General features: G+C 40.0%; 3 protein-coding genes across 5 annotated transcripts in view; 2 read left to right on the top strand and 1 right to left on the bottom strand.

Annotated features, from left to right (window-relative positions):
• Positions 1 to 9522, top strand: part of gpr179 (G protein-coupled receptor 179) — a 38393-nt gene extending 28871 nt beyond the window's left edge. The window contains exons 9-12 of one of the 3 annotated variants that reach the window (XM_049571015.1): positions 92 to 194; positions 2780 to 2929; positions 3315 to 5906; positions 6096 to 9522. In XM_049571015.1, coding sequence (XP_049426972.1) covers positions 92 to 194; positions 2780 to 2929; positions 3315 to 5906; positions 6096 to 6743 — 3493 coding nt within the window. In that variant the 3' untranslated portion in view covers positions 6744 to 9522. Of the gene's footprint in view, positions 1 to 91; positions 195 to 2779; positions 2930 to 3314 lie in introns of all 3 variants that reach the window. The other 2 variants (XM_049571014.1, XM_049571013.1) reach the window with 2 other exon arrangements.
• A 73-nt stretch (positions 9523 to 9595) lies between these two features.
• On the bottom strand, positions 9596 to 22051 carry mrpl45 (mitochondrial ribosomal protein L45). Its single transcript, XM_049571028.1, has 8 exons — positions 21982 to 22051; positions 19767 to 19962; positions 17694 to 17811; positions 17356 to 17454; positions 16269 to 16317; positions 16020 to 16169; positions 15616 to 15789; positions 9596 to 10081 (listed from the first exon to the last, which is right to left on the bottom strand). Exons 1-8 carry the CDS (start codon positions 22042 to 22044, stop codon positions 9983 to 9985), a joined length of 948 nt encoding a protein of 315 aa, XP_049426985.1. The 5' UTR covers positions 22045 to 22051; the 3' UTR covers positions 9596 to 9982.
• A 1831-nt stretch (positions 22052 to 23882) lies between these two features.
• npepps (aminopeptidase puromycin sensitive) overlaps positions 23883 to 26800 on the top strand; it is a 33087-nt gene continuing 30169 nt past the window's right edge. Inside the window, exon 1 of the mRNA XM_049571018.1 lies at positions 23883 to 24244. Coding sequence (XP_049426975.1) covers positions 23951 to 24244 — 294 coding nt within the window. The 5' untranslated portion in view covers positions 23883 to 23950. The remainder of the gene's footprint in view (positions 24245 to 26800) is intronic.

Below are 26800 nucleotides of genomic sequence, written 5' to 3'. Positions count from 1 at the left end.
GAGCATGTGTCTGAACCTCTCAGATTCAGGACGGCTAACCTGCAGCAGAGCAGCTTATGTGACTTTATCTGGTGTTCTGTGTCGCCCTCAGGTTCACCTTTCCCTCTCTTCATCCTGATTGGATGTTGTTGCTCTCCTTCACGCACACCCATGTGACCATCACTGTGACCCTCGCCCTGCTCTTCATTCCAAAGGTACTCAGCATTTTTACGTCACGGTAAAAAAAGGGAGTCAAACTTGGGTAGAATGAGGGCTCAGTGTAGACACTGGTCATTAATTAAGTATAAAAAATGTATATTTAAAAAGTTCTCACCTTAATACGTGTTTATTTAAATTGCATCAATGTGATGGATAAGTAACGCTGTGAATCAAGGTGTCATGGCATATTTTCATGTCCCACAGGATTACAGGAAGTACTGTGTCACATGTACCCATCTGTAATAAGATGAAAAATAAATAACTATGTTTGTATATTTTTTATAAATATCGATGCATCACTTTAACGTCGCAGCTGGTAAAGGAGGATAAAGTTTTACACTGCTGGGTGAGTTGTGAATTTCTCCAACAAACCAATAAAGGCGTATCTTAACCCAATGGTTCCCAACTGGTGGGTCCATTCTGAATGGTCTGCGAGTGATTCGATGTCAGGTTAGTAAAAAATAAATAAAAGACACTTTATTTTTAAGTACAGTGCATTTCCAGCACAAAGCCTTTAATTTGGAGTGCCATTTTCTGCTGTAGAGTGAGTGACTAACAGACAGCTGCTTGACAAAGACAACAAACGAGCTGGACAACATGGTCAAACCAATTATGACGCTGAAAAAACTGTGTGGACCTTGAACTAACGACTAAGGAGAAATCTGGACCCCATGGCTTTATGAGTTGGGAACCACTGTCTTAACCTAGAATTAAACATGATAATGTATTTGCTGATTCAAATAAATGTAGTGGAGTGAACCCAACTGGCCACCAACGTCTTTAGGCATTGATATTTAATTGAATTTAGGTTGTGACGTCTAATGCCAACATCAACTTGGAGTACTGAGGACAGGCGTTGATATTTTGTTGGTTTTAAGGTGTGTTGTTAAGTAACTGAAATCCAGTGTCTTCCAAAGGTCTCGTGCCAACGCCATCTTAATGTAAAACAACCACATTTAGTCGTAAAGTATGGAGAACAAAACCCAGCGTCTGCAAAATGTCAGAATTTTAATGTCCTTGCATCACAAAACTCTAGCATCATCACACATTTTAAATATAATTTAAAATACATGTTAACACGATTTTCATTCCAACCAAAATTTCACGTCTGACGACAGACAGACAGACGGGAAGGTAGTTGGGTAAGTGGGAATGGGATGCGAACACCGCTCTCTCGGGTGAAAATCAGTGTTTGTTGGACCCTCCCGCCTTCCCTGCTTGGGCTTTCACCGCCTTAACTTGCATCCTTGTCCTGCTGCGTTTCCCCCTGACACCACCAGGCGCCCTTAAACTATAACGGCAACCGGCCGCATATCATGCCAACATTTAAGGATGCCTTTTTTCGTTGATTTCTGATGCAGCAAGTCACTGCCCAAGTGCTGGATTTCGACAACTTCAGAGTGAGACTGGGCTCTTCAGGGTGTTTATTGCAGAGGAAATGAAGGATTTCTTGTAGATGTTTTTCCAGGCTAGTGGGAGTTTGTACCGTCTGCCTGATAGCAGTAACTAAAAGGAGTGGTGGAGGGGGTGAGAAGAGTCCTCTGCGATCGGGGTGGCTTTCCTGATCATTGAGCAGTTATACAGTTCACATAGAGGAGTTTGAATGGATGAGCCAATCAGTTTGCTGGCCTGGTTAGTTAAACGGGAGAGTTTTGCATTTGGTGGTGAGGGAGTTGTACCAGGATTGTTTTCCCCGTTCAAGGTGTTTTCTCTGGGGAGTTCCTTTTCCACTGTGAGGGTCCAAGGACAGAGGGATGTCATATGCTGTAAAGCCATTTTGGCTTCCAGTGTCAGCTGGGAAAAGTACAACATTTGCCTCGAAATTGTAGTGGAGTAGAAGTATAAAGTGGCAAGAAATGGAAATACTCAGGTAAAGTACCACTACCTAAAAACTGTACTTAAGTATAGTACAGTATAGTTAATGTTCTAGGAACTTTCTACTCCTTCCTACACTGGCATGGTATGCAAACACGTGTGCTGTGAAAAGCTGACATTCTTTCGAATATCTTTGCAAGATTTTATGACAATTCATCCAATAATTGTGGAGAAATTTCACTCTATATAAATGTTTCATCCATAACTCAGCTGTATCTGAATGCGCATGACTACACACAATAGCCCTTTTTACAGAGATTGCACCATATGCCCCACTACAAAGTCCCTTCTTTAGTTTGCCTTGGCTTTTTTTTTTTAAACATAGAACCAAACAGCGCAGGGATAATGTGGTCTGAGTGTGTGATTTTAGACAGTCGGTCTCTACTGTGACATAAGATACGCTTTATCAACAATGACAATGGCATAACATGGTAATAACAATCATTTACAATCCTTGTTATATGGCAGCTGATCTCGTCCTCTGCTCAGGGATAAGGAGTTCCTGAATTTGTATACTTTTATGACCGCTGCTCTTCTTGTTTGCATTATCTGCTATCTCTCTAGCTTTTTGATTTTCCAGGCGATGGGATGCATACAAAACCCGTCAGTGTGACATTCTGGCCTTGAACAGGCAGCGTAAAAGGGGCTCATGTCTTTATTTGTGAAATGTTTACATATGAATTGTACACCTGTTTGTGTTCCACAGTTTCTCTATGTGTCTAAGCCGGGGAGAGAGGAGATTGCAGCAGAGGTATATGAAGATGAAGTGGACCTGCGGCGCTCCGGCTCGTACCTCAACAGCAGTTTTCACTCTGCTTGGAGTGAGCACAGTGGAGTGGACCCGGATGACTTTCGGGTAAACTCTCTCGTCCACTCAGAACGATGTTATCACTTTGCATTGGGACATCATTTACAAAATGTGGAAGAAATTCCAAAGGTCACATTTAAATAAGGAAACTAAATGTCCCTTAATTTTAGTTATGACCACATGTAGACTCACTTAAACAGATCTTAAATTAAATCATAATTTAAATCATAAATTTACAGTAAATACAAGCAATGGCAGAATGAACATATGTTGTATAACCTTTCTCCACCCTCTGTCCTTGTCCTAAATGGTGTTCTTACATGAAAACGTGTCTGTTACCTTTCCTCTGACTTGTTACTCTCCATATCTTTTCCTCTCCTCAATCATTTCCTCAATCCCTTCATCAATTCCCTTCCTTCTTTATATGCACCAGGATGAATTGAAGAAGTTATATGCCCAGTTAGAAGTCCACAAGACCAAGAAGATGACAGCAAACAACCCTCATCTGTCAAAGAAGCGAAGTTCCCGATGTGCATTGGGGAGATCCATTATTAAACGCATTGCTGAGATCCCAGAAAGCATGAGCCGGCAGTGCAGCCGCGAGGAAAGAGATGGATCCTTCCACAGTAGAATCAGTGTCAATCGGCCCGACTCTTTTAGGAGGGGCCCAGATACTGTCAGTATCAGTTACAAAAGTTCGATGAAATCATCATCACCGTCACCATCCATGCGCAAGTCCCAAAGTGATCATCACTATGTCAGGGAAAGAGACCCATCCTTACGTGACTCCATGTTAAAGGCCAACACTGTGAAAAGGTCATCACGGCGATCTGAGACAGACTCCTTGGATATTCCACCAGGGGTCTGCAAGTCAGCCAGTGCACAAAATCTGACAATTGATACCAATCTCCTGCATCCTGATCACACCAGGCTTCATAAGTCCTGGAGTTTAACTTCCACAACTGCTCATTCAATGGAGAACATAGCCAAGGTGAACAGAGCCAGCACAGTGCTGACGAGGTCTAGGCAGAGCATTTCAATAAGTGACCAGACCAGGAGTGCTCTCCAGTCAGAGTCATATGACAAGGCTGAGGTCTGTCCTTGGGAGGTGGAACCAGAACAATCAGGGGACAAGAACCAGAAGCATGTCACCTATGCCAACACTGAGGACTGTGAGAGAAAAGGGCCACCGTCTCCAGAGGTACTTATCTGTCCCTGGGACCATATACCACCTGTAGAAAAGAATCCTTCAGTGGATAAGGGAATAGGTGAAACTGAGTCCCCCAAACCACAAGCCCCTGTGTCTGCAAGTGCACCGGGCACTCCTAGACCAAAGTTCACAAAAGATCAACGTGTCTTCTCCTTCCGCACCACCACCACTAAGTGGCTCTCTGTGAAATCAGTGATGGGATCCATGGACGCAGGGAGCAGATCCAGTAAGGAGGGAAATTTAAACAAAGAGGATGCCGTTTCACAAAAAAGTCAGGAAAGTGTTTCCACAACACCAAGATCAGGAACATCTAGTAGACGTCCAAGCATGGAAAAGAGGTCACTGCAGAAAAGAAGTAAGACAGTAGATAAACCATGCCTTGTGAAGCAGAATGCCATCAGACTGTCCTCTGGGGATTCTGGGGAGAGAAGCCCAAGAAGGCTCGTGATTGTAAAATCTGCCGTCTACCCTTGGGACATGGATGATATGCAAAAAGATGGCACCTATGAAAATGTGTTTTTATCAAGGCAGAACAGCAAACGTGGTAGTATCAGTTCTTGGGAAACTGCCAGCAGCTGTAGAACTCCTTCAACTCACAGAAGAGGTAGCAATCGAATCACACCAGTCCGCAATATTTCCCAAACAGATGTATGTCCATGGGATGGAGCTGGTACTTCCCAGGAAGGAGAGAGACTAAAGAAGCAGCAGAGCGTTAAAGCAGATGTCTGCCCTTGGGAATCACAGGTATCGGAACCATCTAATGTATGTCCCTGGGAATCTCAAGGGCAAGGTAATGTGAGAAGACAAGGAAGTGGCCGTGGTGAAGCGTGTCCTTGGGAAACACAGGATATTCCTGTTATTTATTATACTAATACATCCACAGATTCACAGGCACAACTGTCTTTAAAACATACAGCAAATGTATGTCCCTGGGAGACTGCAGAAAGTCCCCAGCCTTCAATAAGGCAAGGTAACGAATATGCTAATGTTTGTCCTTGGGATGCTCAGGACAAGGCTGAAGTTGTATATGAAAACCTAAATCCTTTGGAAGCTAAGGGATCACTGTCGGTGCCTATTCGACAAGAAGTTTTGAAGCCTGCTGTCTATCCTGGTGCATCAAAAGAAAGTTCACCAAAATCACCTGCCCTGCATATAGGTAGACAAGTGACCAAGGCAGCAGAAAGTTGTCCATGGGATTTTCCTGATCCCCCTAAAAACATGGGGAATATTTGCCCATGGGAAGAAGAGAACACTGAGCCAACAAATACAGGCTCAAGTACACAAATGACCATCAAGATAGATATTTGTCCCTGGGAAACTGGAGAATCAGACAAACCAGAAGACTCACAAAAAGGTGTCTCAACTCTGAAAGCTGCTTCCGCAGAGACTGATGGGAAAGATGACAGAAAAGTAAACGTATGTCCCTGGGAAACGGACCAGCCTGAAAAAACTGCAGTTACCAAGATGGTATCACAAGGACTGGAAAGGCCGGCAGATGTCTGTCCATGGGATAGTGCCGAACCAGAGTCGGGAAAGCCACAAGTCCCTAAAACATCAGAGAGTCATGTTAAGCAAGACACAGCTCGCGCAAATGTTTGTCCATGGGATACAGAGGATGCAGGGGCAGTCAAAACTGAAGTATCAAAAGCATCAGAGAGGCTACAAAGACAAGGAAATTCACGAGAAGATGTTTGCCCTTGGGACACAGAGGCCCCAAAAGTTCTGACAAAGCAAGACAGCGCTCGGGCAGATGTTTGTCCATGGGAAACAGAAGAGACAAAAGTTTTAAAAAAGCAAGATAGCGCTCGTGGAGATGTTTGTCCATGGGAGACAGAAGAGCCGAAAGTTTTAAAAAAGCAAGATAGCGCTCGTGGAGATGTTTGTCCATGGGAAACAGAAGAGCCGAAAGTTTTAAAAAAGCAAGATAGCGCTCGTGGAGATGTTTGTCCATGGGAAACAGAAGAGCCGAAAGTTTTAAAAAAGCAAGATAGCGCACGGGAAGAGGTTTGTCCATGGGAAACAGAAGAGCCGAAAGTTTTAAAAAAGCAAGATAGCGCACGGGAAGAGGTTTGTCCTTGGGATACAGATGAGCCAAAGGTTTTCAAAAAGCAAGATAGTGCACGTGCAGATGTTTGTCCATGGGAGACAGGTGAGCCAGGAGATGTCAAAAAGCAGGATAGTGCACGGGGAAGTGTTTGTCCATGGGAGACTGATGAACCAGAAGTTGTCAAAAAGCAGGATAGTGCACGGGGAAACGTTTGTCCATGGGAGACTGATGAACCAGAAGTTGTCAAAAAGCAAGATAACACTGAAACAGATGTTTGTCCCTGGGAATCTAAGGATCCACAAACCTCAACTGAAAAAGTTCATATTCCCTACAGTGACCAAGATGATGTCACAGCAAACCAGGGTCCATGCAGTGAAGAAGAGATTCCAGCAGATATCGGCACAGAGCACGGGTCTAAAGAAAACTTAGCCCTGGGCCGACGGGATGCTTTGTGTCCCTGGGAGATGGTAAGGAGCAGATCTGGTTCATTCACAGACAATGCCTCAGATGTCTTTACATGGGAGCCTGAGAATATTCCTGAGGAAGATGAGGAGGATGATGCAGAATGTGCTGCTGAGGCTCTTGTATTCCCGCCTGACTTGTGATCTAAATCTAGCCAGCATTTGCTTTCACTTTTGACCCCTCCCGCTAAATCAAGGGGAGTGTGAACTCTGTAAAACCATTTGGGTGGCACTCTGTTGATGATCTAGGGGAACTTTGAAGTTTTTAACTTCTCCAGCTCTACAGGGAGGTCAGAGGACAGGGTCTGCTCACGAACAGAAAGCCCTGTCTTGTGGACATTTACATGGGCTAATCAGACAGGATTTAGGGCTGTTAATTCAGGTTGGACTATATTTGGGGCCATGCCGCTGTCTAATAAAGAAGCCTGTAGTAGACTTGATGAGCTGAACACAATAAGTTGTGTAAACCTGACTGAAAAAAAGTTTCTTTAGCTGAAGCACAGACTGCATTGTGTCCCTCATGAAACCAGCAATGAACTGCAGACGGACATTTCTTGGCTGATGGAAGGGCATCTAAAGCGTTTAGATGAAGCCCCTATTCCTCCTGCTTCTACCCTCCATTTTTAATTGAAATGTTTTTTGTGTCTTTGTATGTTTTTAGGTGATTATACACGTATTTGCCATATTCATACAGTGTGTTGGACCCATGATTGGGGTGAATATGTTACAAAGCCTGCACTTGACAAGTCCAGAGTGCGTGCAAACACAGATATAGCACAACAGATGGAACTCTAAGTTTAACCAGCATCCGCCAGATAAATTCAGTTTTATTTTGTTCTTTTGTGGAAATTTTATTTTTGAAGTACAAGTATTAAGTGTAAAGCAGTGCCGCCAGGACTACAATGGATGTCAAATTACATTTTTTATCAAGTATTTATGATTGATAAAACTATGCATACCTGTTTGCTTAATGATGATTTAATGACTAAACACCAATGATTAATATTACGCTCTCACTTTTGATTCAGTCACAATAAAGGGAAAAATAGCATTCCACCATTTAAAGAAACAATGCCAAAAACTGCATAAATCACCATAAACTCGAGACCTACACCCTAAAAACTTTACCCGTTACTGTGGAGTGAAAACTGCATAATTGTTTTATGTCTGGGCATTCGGAAAGTCTTGTCAGCACATTTATGCACTGGATACTAGTTTAACTAAGATGGGACAATGAGATTAACAATAAAAACTGTGCTTTCTAAATGTTTGGTAATCACGACAAACATCAAATTGGATAGGACATTTGTGTTGCAGTTAACTTGACCTGCTTCCAACTCTGAAATTTACCAAATGTGCAAGTACAGTGCAAGTTGGGGGACCTGAAGCCTCAGTTTCAATAGCAAATAGGGCTCCCCCAATTTAGTTGATCAGTCGCTAGTTAATGTTTTGGTCAAGGACATAAGTTTTTGTCAGGGTTCTTTATGCAGATGATATTTGTCATTATAGTCATATTTTTCTTGTTCTGTGCAAGAGATTCCTCTGCATGACTTCATTGATATGCAGATGGACAGTAATACTAGGCATATAATGAGATTTTTAAAATTCAATTTATGTTTTAGTCTTTTGACTATTCGGTATCTTCATTAGCTAGAAATGTCTTCACATCATGAGTGGCCCTACATTACAATATCTGACATCAGTACTATTTTAAAGGTCCAGGATTTAGGGGGATTTATTGGCAGAAATGGGATACAAGTATGTTTTCTTTAGTGTATACTCACCGGAAAATTAGTATTGTTGTGTTTTCATTGCCTTAGAATGAGCTGTGTGTGTATCTAAATAGGAAGCAGGTCATTGTCGATGGAGATCACCATGTTGCACTGCCATGTAGCCCAGAACAGACACACCAAACAGTGGTTTTAGATAGGGCCATTAGCGTTTTCAAGTCAACCACAGTAGTTAGCAGCCCCTCCAAGACAAGCAGCGTGGGAAAAATGATTTTTTTCACACAATGTTGCTTTATAAAGTGTTTTTACCAGTTTTAAACACCAGGTCTGTTTGTTTTGGAGAGGAGGAGACCTCTGCGGATAATTTAGCTCCTGGGAAAAAAATTATATGGATCTTAAGTTATGAGCCAAAACAGGTGAGCACAGATTAGCAAGTGCTGGGCTAGTGGCCCATCTCTGATGAGCCAAACACTGTAGGAGAAACATGGATTTGTAACGTGAATCTGCTTTATTAAGTGTTTTTTTACCATTTTTAATCACCTGGTCTGGTTTGTTTTGGAGAGGAAGAGACCTCTGCTGATAATTAAAAACCTCTTGAACAATGAATACTGAAGGAATTCTCATCAGGAGAAGTTGCAACTGCCTGCAATCTGCACCCTCTCCACTAGATGCCACTAAATGCCCCTAAATCTTACACAGTGGACCTTTAAAGAATCATTACGTTTCAGATACAGACTGCAACTTTTTCAAAAGCAGTATTATGTTTGAAAAGCTTTTGTGGTGAATAAAACTTACAATATTAACAGTTTTCTGTATTGATGTAATTACGTCACACGTCTATGCCAGCAATCTGTGAAATCAGGTGTCAGTTTTTCAGGATTTCTGCAACAGTGTCATTTAGTCCCAAACAGCTGCAGTGATTTTTTTTCATTCAGCGACCCCATTGTTGAAATACTGCGCCGAATTTTTTGTCGATGGAGTGACTTAGTTTTGTGAGCATTGTTGCATGTTAGTGTGTTTTTTGGATGAGCGTGCTGTAATTTGTTGTCACGTATAAAAAGAAATGTTGTTACACACCCCTTGATTTGCATAAAGAAACAGCCTGTGTTCTGTTTTCAATTTTTGTACGCAATATCTTCAATGAAAGATTATTCTGATAAGAAAACATCCACTGAAATCTACTGGTGTGAAGAGACACAGATGGGACACTTTATTTTTGTATTTCCTGAGGTCAACATGCAGTATATTCATCACAGAAATAAACCATTCAGTTTCTGGAGATCTGTGCATTTTATTTAGTTGCATGTACACATGAAGTTATTCTTAAAACAATATGAAAATGTGTGAAACAAATTCTAGAGACAAGCTGTTGTTATTATTGCAGACTGCTGTGTGGTGATTTGTCACAGGGAAGGAAGCCGCTTTATTGGCTGCAGGACTCATAGGTTTGTTCATCCTAAAACTCACCTGCTGCTTCCAGCGCTTCATCAGCCAACAGCATTTTTCAAACAGATAAGAGCCTCCAAAGGAAGCCTGGTTTCCTGCCAAAGTGGACAAACTAACCAGCCAAAGCCAAATTTTAAAGCATTTGGCGCATGACTGCTCATAGTGTCCTACTGTGGTTTGATGTAAAGAGCAGCGCCATCCAGTGGCTTATTTGTTCCACTGAACCGCCTCTGGTTTGGGAACTTTATAGTTGAGGGCGTCAAACTCTTGTCCTGGCTTCAGCTCTGGACCAGGAATCATAACCGTCTGGAAGGGAAAGAGCGGTAGATTAACGTCATGTGTAAGCAGAGTCAAATTAAAGTAAAATACATGGAAATCAGCACATAAGACATAACAAATCTCTGAAGTGCCATCTGACAGAGCTGAAGGTTTAGTTTTAGTCACTGGCTGTGTGAGAGGACATGAGTTTAAAATCAAGACTAACATAATGCAGAAATATTTTTCTGCTTCTTAACAGTGAGATCATTACATCAGAGTTTAAAGAGATGTATGTGCTCGTAAATATCCTTTAAACCTCTCAAAAACTCTGCTGGAGAAATTATTTGTAGTCGTAGAAAAAAAATGTCTAAACGAAATTTTCATACAACCTGTCACCCTGATTCTAATTTCTGATTCACCTCTCATCCAGGATGCTTCTTGAGTTTTAACTGACTGGTGGAGAGTCACAGGCTTTAAACCACAGGTGAATTGTTGACCCACCCAACCATCATGTGAGTTGTTAAGGTTACATGGGTTCAGGTGTGACTGGGTGTGAAGCTGTGGTATGTGGTATCATAGGCCACCTCATCTGTTTAATGATGGACGTGCCAGTTGGACAGTGATGTGCACATCTCAGCCAGAGAAGGCAGGTGGTTTGACAGAGCCGTAAAAGATGCCATTTATGTCAAACATGGAACGACCATCATTAAACAGAGGAGGTGGCCTACAACCCCACTTATAACCCACTGACAATGCAGTCCCGAGTTCCCTCCCCAGACTGCTTCACACCTATTCACACCTGGATCCATCTCACTGTAACAACCCACATGATGGCCAGGTGGATCAATGACTCATCTGTGACCCTAGCGACTCTGCAAAGGTTCACACCCACATGCAGTTTAAAGTCACCTAGTCACTTAGAAGTGAAGAAGCCTCTTGAGTGAGAGCTGAAACATCTTCAGGAAACTCAAGCAAGTCTAGTTGCCTAAAATATAGCACTTAGTATTAACATGACCTGGATGACTGAGCATCTTCACCATGACTAAAAGTTGACTTAAATGTAATGACATTTCGTCGACTCAGACATTTCGAGTTGTCGTCGACTAAGGGTGCTTTCACACCTAACCTGTTTGGTTCAGTTGAAACGAAAGAACTGGTGCGAAAGCTGTCAATCAAACCCTGATGCAAATCAAACAACTGAACAGAGAACACTCGAAAAGGTGGGTCTTAGTCCGCTTCTTAACGAACTCTGGCACAGTTCGTTTGTGGTGTGAAAGAAAACAAACCAACCGCAGGATTTTATGTTTGCAGATATGTGATTTTAGCATGATTTCAACAGCTAAACCGATAATAAAGCCATCTACTGATCATAAAATCTGTCTGCGATCTCATAACTGATCCTGATAAAGGCCATCTATATGCCGTAACCATGTAACACATATGCATGTCAGTGAGGGTATTTTCCCTGATTAAAAAGCTGTTAAAACTGCCACCATTGTATCCGACTCCGTGTACTTTGTCTGTTCATGAAGTCCTTTAAAAGGTGTGTGACAGTGTCCCACAGTATTGAGTTCAGAATCATCATCATCCTGCCTCTGATTGTCATTATTCCTATCATGCCATTGATCTGCAGGCTAATAACAGCCTCCTAATAATGCTTACAATCAGTAATTTCTCTGCGAGCCTTTTGTGAAGCCAAAGAACATCAATATAAACACCTTAGACGCATTAAAGTGCTGCTGCAGAAACATCTGTCAGTCACCTGAATTTGATTTCCCCACGTGGGTCGTGATGATGCAGGATGACAAATGCCAAAACTCTCCAATCAACGAGTTACCTGTCAGTCAGTAGAACTTTACATTTACTCGTCTTGGTTCATTTCAAGTCAGTGTCAGCAGGAACAAAACCAAAACTAAGACGCAACAATGCATCATTTTTTCCCTCAGGTGTGACCAAATGATTCGAACTACGGGTGTAAAAGCACCCTAGGACTAGACTTAGTATGAAAGGTGACGAAAATGTGAGAAACACTGATAAGCATTTTTGTCTAAAGACTAAATCTAAAATAGCTGCCAAAACTTACACCACATCTATCCCTTACTCCATGTAATCAAGACCAAGTTTGGACAATCAGTTTGCAATGTTAATAACGACCATCCGTGTGTGACTGAACTTTTCCAGTTTTTAAATTAACAAAGTTAACTTAGATTTTCCAGTAACTGCCTCCAAACACAGGAGCAGCTGTGACCGTGTAAAATCTGGTTTTCATTCCTGTGCAATTTCATGGACTACAGCTGGTGGAAGCATTTCATTTGTCAGCTGGCTTGACAGATTGTGAATGACAGGTGGCAGAGCCTAAAATAACCACGAGGAATTAGTCAAACCTCAGAGGTTTGGTGGAACTGGTTTTTAAGAAATCCGTTGCATTATGCATGTAAAAACTGCAAGGTGTATTGAAAGGAACAAAAAAAAGAGATTATGAAAGGAAAATCTGTCTGAAGTGAATCATTTCAGACAATTCTAGTGAAGACAACTGATAAACAATGAGACACGATGCTTTTCTTTTAATATATTTGTGGAGACACACACCATTTCACTCATGTCATTCTGTTATGATGAATTAAATAACACCCTTGTTCTCTTACTATCAATGAAAGTGAACTTCCTGTTTTGTAATCACATTAACAAGCTCCTCCTCTTCATCATTATTATTAATATTATTGATTAAAAACATATCTGTGGCAAATTAAGACTGGAGACAGTGTCTGTTGCAGAGCACTGACAGTGAAGCTTTGCAGAGTAAGAGACACCTTCCAGGCAACATTACTGCTCCATCTGTCTGGTATATCTGAGACACAGCAGGGGCTGACTCACAGATTTAAGGTGATTATATTCTACGTTTTGCAGTGATGCGTGTAAGGCAAGTCAACTTCTATTCCAGTTATGCGCTGTGAAGACTGACGCAGACACTGAAGACGACCTCTCAGAATCTAACGGGGCTTTGTGCATCGTTTTACTGACGCTCACTGACACACGTGTGTCACTGAGGACACTTATACCAGAATAAACTAACAGATCACCAGATTATTTAAAGTCCGAGCAGCAGGTTCGTGTGTAAAGGACGGAGCTACAACATCACATTCCTGCATGTCAAAAATATTCATATATGACGGAGACGTGCTGGTTAAATGTGGTTTAATCCTGCATCCACACAGTGAGAAACACAATCAGGTCAGCAGGAGTCCTCTCACTCAGTCCAGAGTTTAGTGATGAGGAAAACTCAGGTCTGGTCAACAGGTACTGGTGCCTTTTAAAACGTAGCCTTTTCTGTCCACACGCAAACTGCGAGTTAGGTCACTGAAATGGATCTTTTGTAAAACTCCGTCCAGGCTGAGGATTTACAGAAACTGTTAGAGTTGACATGTAGACAAGACTAATCTAGTTTTCAACTTGAAATGTCAAGAGTCTATGGTTATCTTGTTTGTGAGGCATCACAAGTTAGGCGACATTTTATGCAATGGCAGACGTGACCAGGATAGTGCTGGCCTTCACCTCGCTAACAGGCCTTTTTACATGGTTACACCATAAACTGTATAAATAACGGCCACGGCTACATTGGATTGTGAACTGCCATTTTGAAACATCGATTACGGCATTTCAACTGTCGCCATCTTTGCTTTTTGGAGCCAGAAGCGACCATATGGATCTGCCTTGGAGATTGCTGCTTGGTTTCCACATAAAGGTACTGTTACTCTTCCTCTGTTTTGGGGAGCGGAGGTGTCAGAATGCTTTACGGAGGTCACTGCTCCAAGTAGCCTTCCGGTAAAAGCTTTTTTTTGGCTTCTGATTGGCCAACATCTTCTTCTCTGTGAAACTAAATTATATCGCTGCCTGTTATTTTGGTGTGCTCCTGAAAGCACTTTAATGTGTTTTTGCACCACTTTAACTGAGATTTTTTTTTAAAACAGAGATTTTCACGATTCGATAACCATCTTGGTAAATATCAGGGTTTCACAGTGTACTGTATTACACAATCATTATTATCAGTTACTCTGACCCTTAATGCAATGAAAACAGAGGGTTTTTTGGTTGCACAAATGATTTACAATTAAAACTCAAAACTTATTTTTTATGCAAGTGTGTGCAGAAAGTCTGACAGGCAGCTGAGAAGGAAAGAGGATGTGCTTGTACAAGCAAGAGTCCCAGTTCAGCTGCATTTTTATTCAGAATCGCAGAGAAGCAAATGTACATCTTCAACTCTTATATCAGGGTATACGGTTTTACTATATGCCGCTGCAACCCTACCTTGTTTTTGTGGTTAAAGAGTCACCCAAATACAAAAAAATATATATTTTCTCACTTACCTCTGTCGGTATCTATCCATGCATAGTTTCGACTTTATTTCTCCAGATTTTAAGATATCTGTGTCTCAGATTTCTGCCTCAACTCCACAACAGCAGGGGTTTTAGTTTGTGGCACTCGAAACAACTGAAAATTACATCTTTCCAGAATCAATATCGCTTTTACTGACAGACCTCATCGTCAACAGTTTTCACTGGCGGTATCTTCATTCGCCATTAAAACAGTCCACACAAAAAATGCCAACAGTCTGTCGATTATCCGCAGTAACACTGTTTCTTGAGAGAGATGTTGCTGTTGAGTTAAATGTCATTTTCAAGGATGTAACACTATAAACTTAGTACCATCACCTTCATTATATTAGGGAGAAATCTCTTATATTATTCTATATCTGCCGACTGATATATAATTTATTATTATTTTGTGACAGTTATAGTGTTCTGCAATGCCGTCTTGATTCTGCTGATACTTGTTTAGTGCTGGTATGTGGGCAAATTGAAGGTTTAACGATTTATTATTAACGTGTCAGTGCGCCAAAGGCGATGTTGGGGAGTGACACACAAGTAAAGCTCACTTTCTTATTGATGTCTTCTTCTGAATAAAAACTGTGTAGAGTGTAACAGGCTAAATATTTCATGATTTGATCACAGTCCACTGGATGCTGTATATTAGGTCCACCGAGCTACAGCGATGCAGTCTAATACAACGGTCCTGCCACAAATTCCCCCTACATGAAGATTAAAACGTTGAGTTTTTGTTGAAGCTGTTACAAGAGGCTTTAGTTCGTGGTGCAGTTTAACTGTATTGTACCAAAAAGGGGGGAGGCAAAAAACAGTTTCAGCAAAACCTGAACACCATGACCTTCAGGACAGTAGGATTTTGTCACAGACTGGGCTGGTGTTCACCAAGCGTACCTAATAAACTGGCAATTGAGTGTCCAGACACTAACAGACAAACAGCCTCTATTTTAGAGGGAGAAGTGAAAGATGTTTAAAAGGAAATCTGACAGCAAGCGAGAGAAAAATAAGGAAATGCTGTTGAAAAGCTTGAGACACTAAACACAGCCCACCGACCTTGCTCATGTGGCAGTTAAAATGACGTATGGACCGGCCAGTTAATAAAGGTCCTTTAATTTCCATTTGACAGAGAGTGTGCCTCGGACCTTTGCCTCTTTCTTACTGAAAAGATAAATTTGTGTCAGCTGGTGCAGAGCAGAGGGTCACCTTAATAACTGGGTCTTTGGCTGGAGCCCAGGATGGCACTATTTTCCCGTGTAACCTCCATCGGCCGTAGGGGTTGACGAGGTGCCGTTCTATGACCAGGTACTCCAAGACGTCCTTCGGCTGCTCCTCGCTGCCCAGCATCAGCCTCCCAAAGCGGTCGTAGATGGCCAAAGTCTGCAGGATGAACGGATGTAAAACAAGGTTAATCTAAATCATGACAGTGTGTGAACTGCATTAACATTAACAACACAGATACATTATTACACTGACAACAGCTGGACTGATCACATTTGAAAGAACAAGAAAAACCAACATAAACTTGAAGAAAAAGCTCTGCACAAAAATAGTTAAATCTCAGATCATGATTGAATTGTAGCTGTGTCAACTACAATCCATTAACGTACCTGTTTGGAGTGCATTCGGACCGTCACCTGGCCGTACAGGTTGCCTTTGGAGACCATGTCGGGGCAGCGGGCGTGGACCACTCTGGGTGGCTCCAGGGACTCTACAAAACTCCAGCGGATCGTCTTGTAACGGTTCCCCCTCGTCATCTCCTGAACACAAGACAGAGGAATGACAACTGAAATAAATTTGGGATTTTATGAAACTTAAATAATGAGCAAACTTCAGCAACATTTAGAAGAAGAACTTACGGGATAACACCTCTCTGTCACCAAGGAGTGAAGTTTCTCCTTGTTGAACCTGCAAAACAAACAAAAATAAATTGGAATATTTTGGCGAGGAAAGCAATTAATATCAGGCTAATTTTGAACTAAAAAAATGTATGTTAGGAATGACTTTAAAGTTACAATCTCATAGATGTCAGTTTGTTTGCTGTCAGACTAAAAGGGCTTTTCCATTGACACTTTTGGCTGCACCAAACCATGTCGTCTTGATTTGCATTTCCATTACTAGTTAAAAGGATTTAGGGGAAAATATTGGCAGAAATGGAATATAATATTAAAAACTATGATTTCATTTGTGTATAATCACCTAAAAATAAGAATCACTATGTTTTCGTTACCTTAGAATGGACTGTTTAAATCTACATAAGGAGCAGGTCCTCGTCTACAGAGACAAAAAAAATTGGATATATTGATATCGGTATCGTTTATTCGTCAAATGAGTTGTTATATATTGGCATATTGGAAATTGGCAAAAAATCCAGTATCGTGCATCCCTAGCGTACGCATATTTCCTCATTGGTACGTACACAAACATATAATTAGGCTCCCAGTAAAAGCCTCTTGAACAATGAACACTAAGGAAATCTAACCAGATGTTTTGCCAGTTGCAATCTGCAATCCTCATCACTAGATGCCAATAAATCCCCATAAATCTTACATACTGAAGCTTTAAAACTTTGTCATCTTTGTCTTTTAAAAAGCAACAATATACCTTATAATAGCCTGGAAATAGAGCTTATTTACCAAGCACGCGACAGCCCTCACTTGATTGTTTCTGGGAATGCTGGCACAGACACAGTTTGTAATAGTGCAGCTCTACACAGATACTTTCTGAGAAACAGCTAATTAATTGTCAAAGTAAGTAGAACAAAGCTTGTTTTTGAGTGCTTTCCAACTTGCAGCGGAGCTGAAGGCTGCGTGAGTCTCTCTCTCTCTCTCACTTCTGTAACAAATGTCTCACTGTAATACTTCAGCATCCCTCCCTGACTACGACGCTGAGATGAGCTGTGTCAGCTGCCTGAGTGAAGTGAGAGACACGAGTTCATTTTCTTACTGTGTCAGGGAGTTGTGAGCCTCAATAAAGATTTCTTGAGCTCGCTCGGCAAAATTCTTCGTCGTGAACTCAGAGTCGTACTCTTTGATCTTACGAATCCTGTAAGAAACAACATAAAGAAAAGAAAAACATTCAGCTTTCTCTCATTTACTGCTCAGTCTACCATCCTCAAAGTGTTTGATCTGATCCAATAAACTGCTGTAATAAGGTGTTGAGAAATGTCTAAATGTCTCTAAATGACACAGCCACAAAAAACTCTTTCCTGCAACAGCCAGATATGTTTGACAAGAGAAACATCAGTACAGGACCAACACGAGGAGTTAGAAAAACGATCTTACGCCAGCTGTGAGGCAGCGCTCTGTCGTATCTGCTCAGTTCGCTGTTTCAGGCCTTCTTTAGACAGAGTGGAAAGACGAGCATCGCCCTCTGGGGGGATGTAGGGGTCAAAGATTCCCGCTGGTAAAGACAGACAGAGATGATTAACAAGTATGTACCCTCCAACCAAAAGAGATATCACAAAATATATAGTTTGCATCTGATTGATGAGTAATAGCTCCACACTTTAGGGTTGTGAACTGACATTTGTGATAAAATACAACCACGGCAGTCCTAGTGTTGACACCAGAGGACAAATGCGCAGCTGTCAGATTTATCTCCCAAAATATACACCACTTTATTTATCCAGATGATTACTGGATGCATCTGTTCTTTTTCCAAAAGGCTTTAGATGATTGTTTATTTTTAAAGATGCAGATTTTAAAACGTACATGACTACTGCCGGAAATTTAAAACTCAAAAATTATAAATTGGCAAGAACTATTAGATTATTTAGACATTTCAGTTTTACTCCATTTGTTTAGCAGACCCTGAAGGTTTTTGTTATCGTTATGTTTCTTTCCCTACATTTTATGTTTTTGTTGTGCATTATTTTTATATTATGAGATATATTTTCAACAACTTTTATAACAAAAATCTGGCTCGTACATACACCAGGGAATGAATGTTTTCAATAACGTTGAAAAAACAACAACAACCTTGCAGCCATCGACTGAAATCCAATCATCAAGCCTTGACGTCTGGCAGTCTGCTTTCATCATACGGAAGAAGGCGTGGTTTAATGTCAAGTGGGTTGGTAAAACTATACCTGAATTTTGGTATCGATTTTCAAAACAACTCAAGTGTAACTTCCACTAAAAATGATTGAAATATTTCTCTATGAAAACTTTTTTCATTTAACAAAAGACAAAGTTTAATGTTAAATCTTGTGGCCTCGTTTCAGATCACCTCAGACCCGACCATCATATTTTTCGTGGTTGTATGCCTAAGCGAACCCTTCGTGTTGTTGCAGTTATAGTTTACACCCATGTCTGTCCAGATTCATGTCGGCATTAAAGCTGACAATGTTTTAAATATGGATGTTGCCGCGGAGAAGCTACAAATTTTAAAATGTGGATGCTTCACTCATATCTTCAACCCAGCAACACAAAAGATCTCCACAATCAGCACAGTTTTGGTGACCAAGTATCTGACCAAATGTCTCTCCTTCTGTTCCTGAGATATGATGCTGAATAATAGCCTGTAAAGTGATTTTGCAGACCATTATGATGTCACAGTGAAGCTGACCTTTGAACGCTTGAATATAAAATGTGATCACTATATCATTCTATTCTATTAGATATTTGTGTAAGATTTTGTCAATTAGTGATGAATTCCTGAGTTAACATGTTTTGTGAGATCACAGTGAGGTTTGACCACCAAATTCTAATCAGTTCATCGTTGACTCAAAGTGGACATTTGTGCCATATTTGAGAAAATCCTTCAAGGTGTTCCGTAGATATCACATTCACAAGAATGAGACGGACACAGTGTGACACTGACCTTTGACCTTTGACCACTAATATCAGTTTATCGTTTGTGTCAAATTTGAAAAAAATCCCTCAAGACGTTCTTGAGATATCACGTTAATGAGAATGAAATGGACAGAAACCCCCAAATCATAATGCCTCCAGCCACAGCTATCACTAGCATGGAGGTATAATTAAACAGCAAATCAGTCTGATTATCAAGCTACAATGAAACAGTGTAAATGTGACACAAATATTGTTTAATACGTAAAGAGGAATACGCATTTTGACTGGACATTCAATGCCAACTTTCGTTTCTTGACATTGCTTGACACTCTTTCCTAAAAACACATTTTGGTAAATATAGTAGACTTTCCGACCACCATCTTCATCATTCTATCCCTCGAAATCCTGATATGTTGACTTTGATAAATATATAAGAATGCTGTTAACAAATCAAGCCTTCAAAGCCTTTGCACCCTAAACATTCAACCATTTGAGACTAGAAGAGTCCCACACCAGCCATAACTTCATATATGCCTGTAAAGATAAAATAAACACGATTACCAGTGCAGGCGATGTGGATGGGCCTCTCAATGTACGGCTGACTAACAACAGAGCCTGCTTTTCCACCCTTGCCCTCTTTGCTCTCATCCTTCTTCCCTTTCATCCCCACTGCCGGGGGAACAAAGTGCCGCTTCTTGGTCCGGACCGGCAAGTAGAGTGGGACAGGATGCCGAATGTCCAAGGACGCCTCAGCATTCTGAGAGAAAGCAATTTAAGATAAGATGAAAATGTTTCTTGAGGAAAATTATTGCGCAGCAGCTGAAGTTCAAAGTGGAAAAGAGGGCAAATACATAGAGTGCAAATAAAACAAAATATAAACAATAAAGATTATCAGTGAGGTGCAAACACATCATGTACACTACGCAGAGATGTAAATGGGTTAATGTTAAGTGTCAGAAATATAAACTGGTGCCAAATACGCCATAAAGCAAACAGTTAACGATGACTATCATTTAACGGTTTTACCCTCAGAGGTGTTCTTAATATCAGTTTGTCAGTCTACATCCTCTGTCCACTTTATTAGGTACACCTGACCTGTACAATCTAATGCAGTCCTACACAACGGCTGTGCCATGAATTTTACTTTTACAAAGATTAGAAAGTTTTAATTGTTTTGTGACTCTGTCTGAAAGGTGATCATTCTACTTTATGTTTATTATTGAGGTCATAGTCAGTGAAAGGTGCATTTTTTCCCCTTTCTATCCCCCTACATCTCTGTTAAAGTCCTTCTTAAGTTCAGGACAGACTTAAAGCAGATTATAGGTAGGATATACAGTATAGCTCTCTCAATCTACATTGTTTGAAAAGTTGAGACACACCTTTAGTTATACATCATGCACACCAGTAGACTGACGAGCTCTGTGGTGGCAGGTGTGGTTATTCATCTAAACCACTCAGGGTGGTTAAACTATTGAAAATCAACAAACCAATATATGGCTTATATGGTAACATAGAAAATACTGGGATACAGGGAAAGAAAACAGTGATGCAGAGACCATATTACAAAACATCAGACATATATCTCAATTGATAAAAACATTATAACAAAATTCATCATCAGTCTGCATCACTTGTGTTCAAAATGATATCATATACGTCAGAGGCAGAACAGAAGTAAAATACATGCAGACAAAAGACACCCCACAACATTTAACATGTCGACCTGGTGAGACCAAAACGTTGTCTCTGTTAAATTTGTATGAAAAGGTCTGAAATTAACAACATTCCAGATGCAATTCAGCAGAAAACTGTCTGAAAGATTTACTCCTCATCTATTTGTCAATGGCAAGCTGTTGTACAATTCAAGATAGAAGTCTCGAGACCAGATTTGGATCCTGTGTGTGATAAATGCAAGCAAGATTCTGCAAGACTAATAGGCTACATATGTTTTGGACATGTCCAACATTATATAGTTTCAGGCAGTCTATTTTCAATACTTTCTCTAAGATGTGAGAGGAGCCAAAAGAATCATCCTCAGTTATTGCTCTATTTGGTGACAAACCATTGAGTTATAAGTACAACATGCTGGCCTTTTGCACTATTAGCCAGGTGACTTTCTTTTCAGGTGGAAAGACCCTCCCTTGGGAAAGAGAGGATATTTCTTCAAGGGTCTGTTCAGAGATTCTCAGCCTTTCTTGTCATATTTAGGAAAACTGAAGCGAAGTAACCCTATAAATTATGTCTAAACTTCTGACTTTTTATTGTTTGGTTTGTTTGTGAGTCTTTCCTCTTCAGCCCATGTGAAAAATGACTGACTCAGATTTTGTGATGGAGGTCTGGTGGACTGGGTGGCTACTTGGGATGGGGTTAATACATATAAACAGGATGAACATAATATCAGAAACACTTTTCAGTTTAATGCAGTCCAGTAAGACGCCACCACCCACTACTATTCTGAAGGATAAGATATGAAGTGAAAAAATGTGACTGTTAAAGTTAAAGTTGTGGGATAGCAATTCTGATAAATTTGCCTTTCCATACAGGATACGTTTATTTAAGCTCTTTCTAACATTTAATCTATTTTTATCATCCTGGTGTGACTACTCATCTGTGTATCTCTGACGTCCTGACAGTTAGCTAACGTTAGCTAAGCTAGCCCGGTCAGGACTACGTGCACCGTAACACGTTTATTACAAACTAAACTAATAAACTGCTTCGACAACATATTGACTGTTTGTTTTTAATTAAATAAAAATGCTATTAAATGTCTCAGTACCTTCAAACTGCTACATGTTGCTCTATGAAGAGCTATCAGCGTCCTCCTCATGGGCATCGCCATCTTGACACTGTTTGACAGAATGAAAAAAAAATAAACACTTCCTGTTTCCGCTTTCAGAATAAGAGATTTATTTTATGTGCGGTCTTCTTATTTTTATTTTTTTTACTTGTACTCTTATTTTTATTTCTATTTCATTTTATTGATATTTAAGTTAGGGTTTGGAGGTCAATAAAACTATCGCATATTATACAGTTATTTTGTTACCCTAAACCTATTGGTGGAAAAAGTATTCAGACACTTGAGTAAAAGTAGAAATACCACAATGTATAAATACTTTCTTGCAAAGAAGACAAAAGGAAAATAAAAAGCACCCATACACATGACCCAGAGTCATATGATTTATTACTGGCTTACAATTATCAACAAACTAATATGTGCATCTCTTTAATATTGCATCTGGAGAAGGTGGGGTTAATTTTAATTAATTTTTATGCTGCTGGGTAAATTAATCTACAATAATATATAGTTATTTATGCACTGATCTCTATTTGTTATCAAAAATCTGCATCTACAAGGTAGTTATTGTTTAAAAAAAGTGGGCCCTGCAACAATGTGTTGGGTGAAGAATGGGCCCTTGGGGATGATTGCAAACTCGGAAATATGCTTGTGTTCAGAGAAGAACCCTATGCCCTTGAAAAAAGGCAAACCCATCTGTGTCATGTTTTTGTTTTGTTGTTTTTGTAAAATAGTCAACAGCATGTAAAGAAATGTATATATATATATATATATATATATATATATATATATATATATATATATATATATATATATATATATATATATATATATATATATTTATTTATTTAATTAATTTTTAATTAATTTAATAATTATATATTATTCTACATAAACTGTAATAAACTATTAAAATTGTTGATTTTTTTAAATATTATTTTGGTGATCTGTGATTTTTTAAATTTCTTTGGTATTTTTTGAACAAAAATAAATGCTAATTTTTCCTAAACTATAATAAACTATTAAAATTGTTAAACTACATTATTATTTTTTAATTTTCTTTGGTATTTTTTGAACAAAATTAAATACTTATTTTACATAAACTATAAAAAAAACTACTAAAATTGGTAAACTAGAATATTATTCTTTTAAATGTATTTCATATTTTTTGAACAAAATTAGATGCTTACTCTACATAAACTACTAAAATTGTTAAATTAATATAATTTTTTATTTTATTTTTTTGGATATTTTTGAACAAAATTAAATGTTTTTTCTACATAAACTATTAAAATTGTTAAATCAATTAATATTTTTATTTTATTTGGTATGTTTTGAACAAAATTAAATGCTTATTCTACATGAACTATAATAAACTATTAAAATTGTTAAATTGAATCAATTTTTTTTTATTCACTGTGGTATTTCTGTGTTGTTTTTTTGGTCATACACAGATATGCAATTATGATTGTTGCCTAATATGTATATTGATGTTGTCCAGTGTCAGGTCTCTAATTATGTGAAGAGACAATATATGCACAATAGCATGCACTACGGCCCATCATAACAGCGTGCACTGGTAGGCTACTATTACTTTTGATTATTTTAATGCATTTGTGTGTACACATACCTGACTGATTCTGACTCTAATAATACTTGTGCATATATGTAAAATTTTAAATGCAGGGCTTTTCCTTGTAATATGGTTTTATACAGTGGCATTGCTACTTTTACTAAAGTAAAAGGTTTGAATGCTTCTTCCATCACTGGTCTTTTCTATGATAAGAAAATTGTAGTTGTTATGATTGCAGAGCCATGAACACACACACTCACACACGTACGGCACGTACGATGACAGTACGTGATGACGTCACGTGTCTGTAGGTCGACGCTGCTTAAGTTGAGTTGTTTGGGCTGTCTGCGGGGAGAGAACTGTAGCTGGTTCCAGTTGATGTTGCTGCTCCTGGGCCGCAGAGTTCCGCTGTCATTCGTACACAGACTCACTACCTGCTGTCCACCCTCAGTGTCGAAGCCCGTTCTGCTCAGCTCTGTCCTAATAAAACTCAGAGTGATAACTAGAGTTACACACAGCACCGTCTTCGTTGGCCAAAATACAGGAACCATGCCCGAAAGGAGGCCCTTCGTACGGTTACCAACTGACGTTTACCCCGTCAACTATGGCTTGTGCCTGAAGCCCGACCTGATCGACTTCACTTTTGAAGGCAAGCTGGAGGCGCTGGTGGAGGTACGTTGAACCCGAGCGCCTGGCTACATACACGGGTGGATTTGTCTGTGCATGGCGGGGATCTTGTTATGTAATCTGACCAGCTAACGTTACCAGCAGCTAGCTAATTTGACCGACTGATAACGGCGAATTGTTAGCCACTAGCCCATCGGTTCGTAACCTAGCTGACGTTAGCTAATGTGAACGTTAGCTTAGCTGGCAGTTGCTCACAAGCTAACCGTTTATCGACGGGCTCGCGCTGGCTGAAGGAGATCCATGAATGGGAAATACAACGTCTGGATATTCTTGTGACTAGCCAGAAGCTACCTGGAACCAGCTAGCACAACAGTCCCACAGACGGCAGCAGACTTGCACTCTCATGTTAGCATAGCCATCATACCGTGGACATTAGCCTGCTAACAGGCGCTTTGCAATGCGCTTAACGTTGAGGTGTTTCAAAAGCAGTTTGTTGTATGCCAGCGACATTAACCCTTTGTCAAGCCAATGCATTGTTATAAGTCACGATCGATTAATCTGTTATAGATTACTGAAGTTAACTAGCCAGATAGCGGCTAGCTAACGCTCACTAGTGTTTGCTAAATCATGGCAACATCATGTCGCCCCCTCCCACCCTCTGCCTCACTCACTGAGGTGGAAGAAGTACTCAGATCCTTTACTTAAGTGAAAGTCCTAAAACCACACTGCCGAAGTACTCCACTACAAGTAAAAGTCCTGCATATATGAGTAAAAGTATTTAAGATTTATCACCAAAATGTACTTAATTTATGAAAAGTAGGACTAGCTGTAATGTTCTGTCAGTGTGTCACTCTCATAGCTGATGTTTTGGGACTGCTGCATTCTTTCCATGTTTCATTTTACTGCTGTTGATGTTTAAGGTTGTGCTAATTTTACCTCCTTCATACACTGTTGGATAGTGAATGTACAGCAGTGTTGCTGTGCTGTGAGATCCACCTATCTCTGAAGTGTCAACCTGTCACAGTGTCAGCTCTGTTTTTAGCTTTGTGGCGATGCGTTTTCCAGCTGATCCAAGAGAGTTTTTCGTTAGAAGTAGCAAGATTTTCACAACTTATAAAGGAACACTATCCTTCAGATTAGCAGAAACAGGCAAAATCACCAAATTTGGAGTTATGTGGCTTTCAGAGAAAAGGTAATCCAAAAAGGAACTAAATTTGTCAGACAAATGAAGTGGGGTTAAGAGCACAATATTTACCTATGAGGTGGAGTGGAGTGAAAGCTTAAAGTTGCAGGAACTTTAAATTTATACTTGAGTGAATGTACTCAGCTGTCCTGACTGTAAAAATGACACATGGGGTGTATTTTCAGAGCAGCTCTAGTTAAGGTTAAACTACTCTTTGAAAAGTCCTTTGGGTAAATTTGAAGAATGCACACTGTTTGCTGACATTCTTCTGCGTTCAGTGGACTTTACAGGTTAGTGAATCATTTGGGTTCCCTGTGGCGTGTTGCTGAAGTGTGTGTAGCTACTATGTAACTAACACATAGGATTAACAAAGCAGCTCACTTTGCTTTTATTTGAGAGACAAAATTTGTGCTTACAGTGTGTAAATTGCTCCATTGTTTGGGCACGGACACCTGTCAGCTGAGTGTCCCAACGCCTGACACACATTATCAGAGCAATCAAGACAGACCACACATTGACACCTTTCACTAACACATAATAATAATAATATTAATAGTATACTAAAAAATAACTAGATAACACTGCCTCCAAGGAACATGAGTTTAATATGAAAAACAAAGCAGACAGCCGATAATACCGAGTAAATTCTTGATTGTCCATAAAGCAAAGATATACAAGAAAGTTTGAAGGTTTGGAACTATGCAATGTCACATAGATTTGGACCGTTGCTGTTGTTAATATTATAAGAATTGTTATTATTGCATGCACTCTGGCCCCTCACTTACATCTAGAGTACAAAAACACATCCCACTACAAATCACTTTATTTTAATTGTGAATTAGAAAATGGTCAGCGGGCCACAAGGCACCCTATCACAGGCCAGATTTGGCCCACAGGCCCCAAGTTGAGGCTTAGACCCTCGGTTCCCAACTCCACACCTCCAGGCACCCATACCTACTCATTTTCAAGTCCTCTCTGCTCTAGCGCAGCTGAACCAGCTGATCCAACAGTAAGGGCTGGTGAGTTGCATTGGGTGTATTCGAAGCATAACGCGACATATGTTACTAACAATTACTGTTGTGTAATGTACTTATTCGCTGCTCAGGGTGAATAAACCAATGACAAAGCCAGCGATGTGTACGATAGATGGGCTACCAGGAAAACACTTGCATGTCATGTATGTCATGTGTAGCAACTTCTTGAGAGGCTGAGACAGAACAGTCAACACCAGTTCCCCTTCATGAGATGCGTTTAAAGATTTATTGTTCCTTTCTATGTGAAAATACACAAGAATGAAATCCAGTGCATGAGTTTAATATGCACTAAGGTGAACGTGGATGCTGAGAGATTTGCGTTCAACAGAAAATGTGAGAACCCAAAAAACTCATCCTCTCTCTCAACTGTCATGCAGGTGAACA

This window comes from Epinephelus fuscoguttatus, linkage group LG3 (assembly GCF_011397635.1).
Source record: "Epinephelus fuscoguttatus linkage group LG3, E.fuscoguttatus.final_Chr_v1".
NCBI classification, from domain to species: domain Eukaryota; kingdom Metazoa; phylum Chordata; class Actinopteri; order Perciformes; family Serranidae; genus Epinephelus; species Epinephelus fuscoguttatus.
This window is presented reverse-complemented; position numbering and strand designations above follow the sequence as displayed.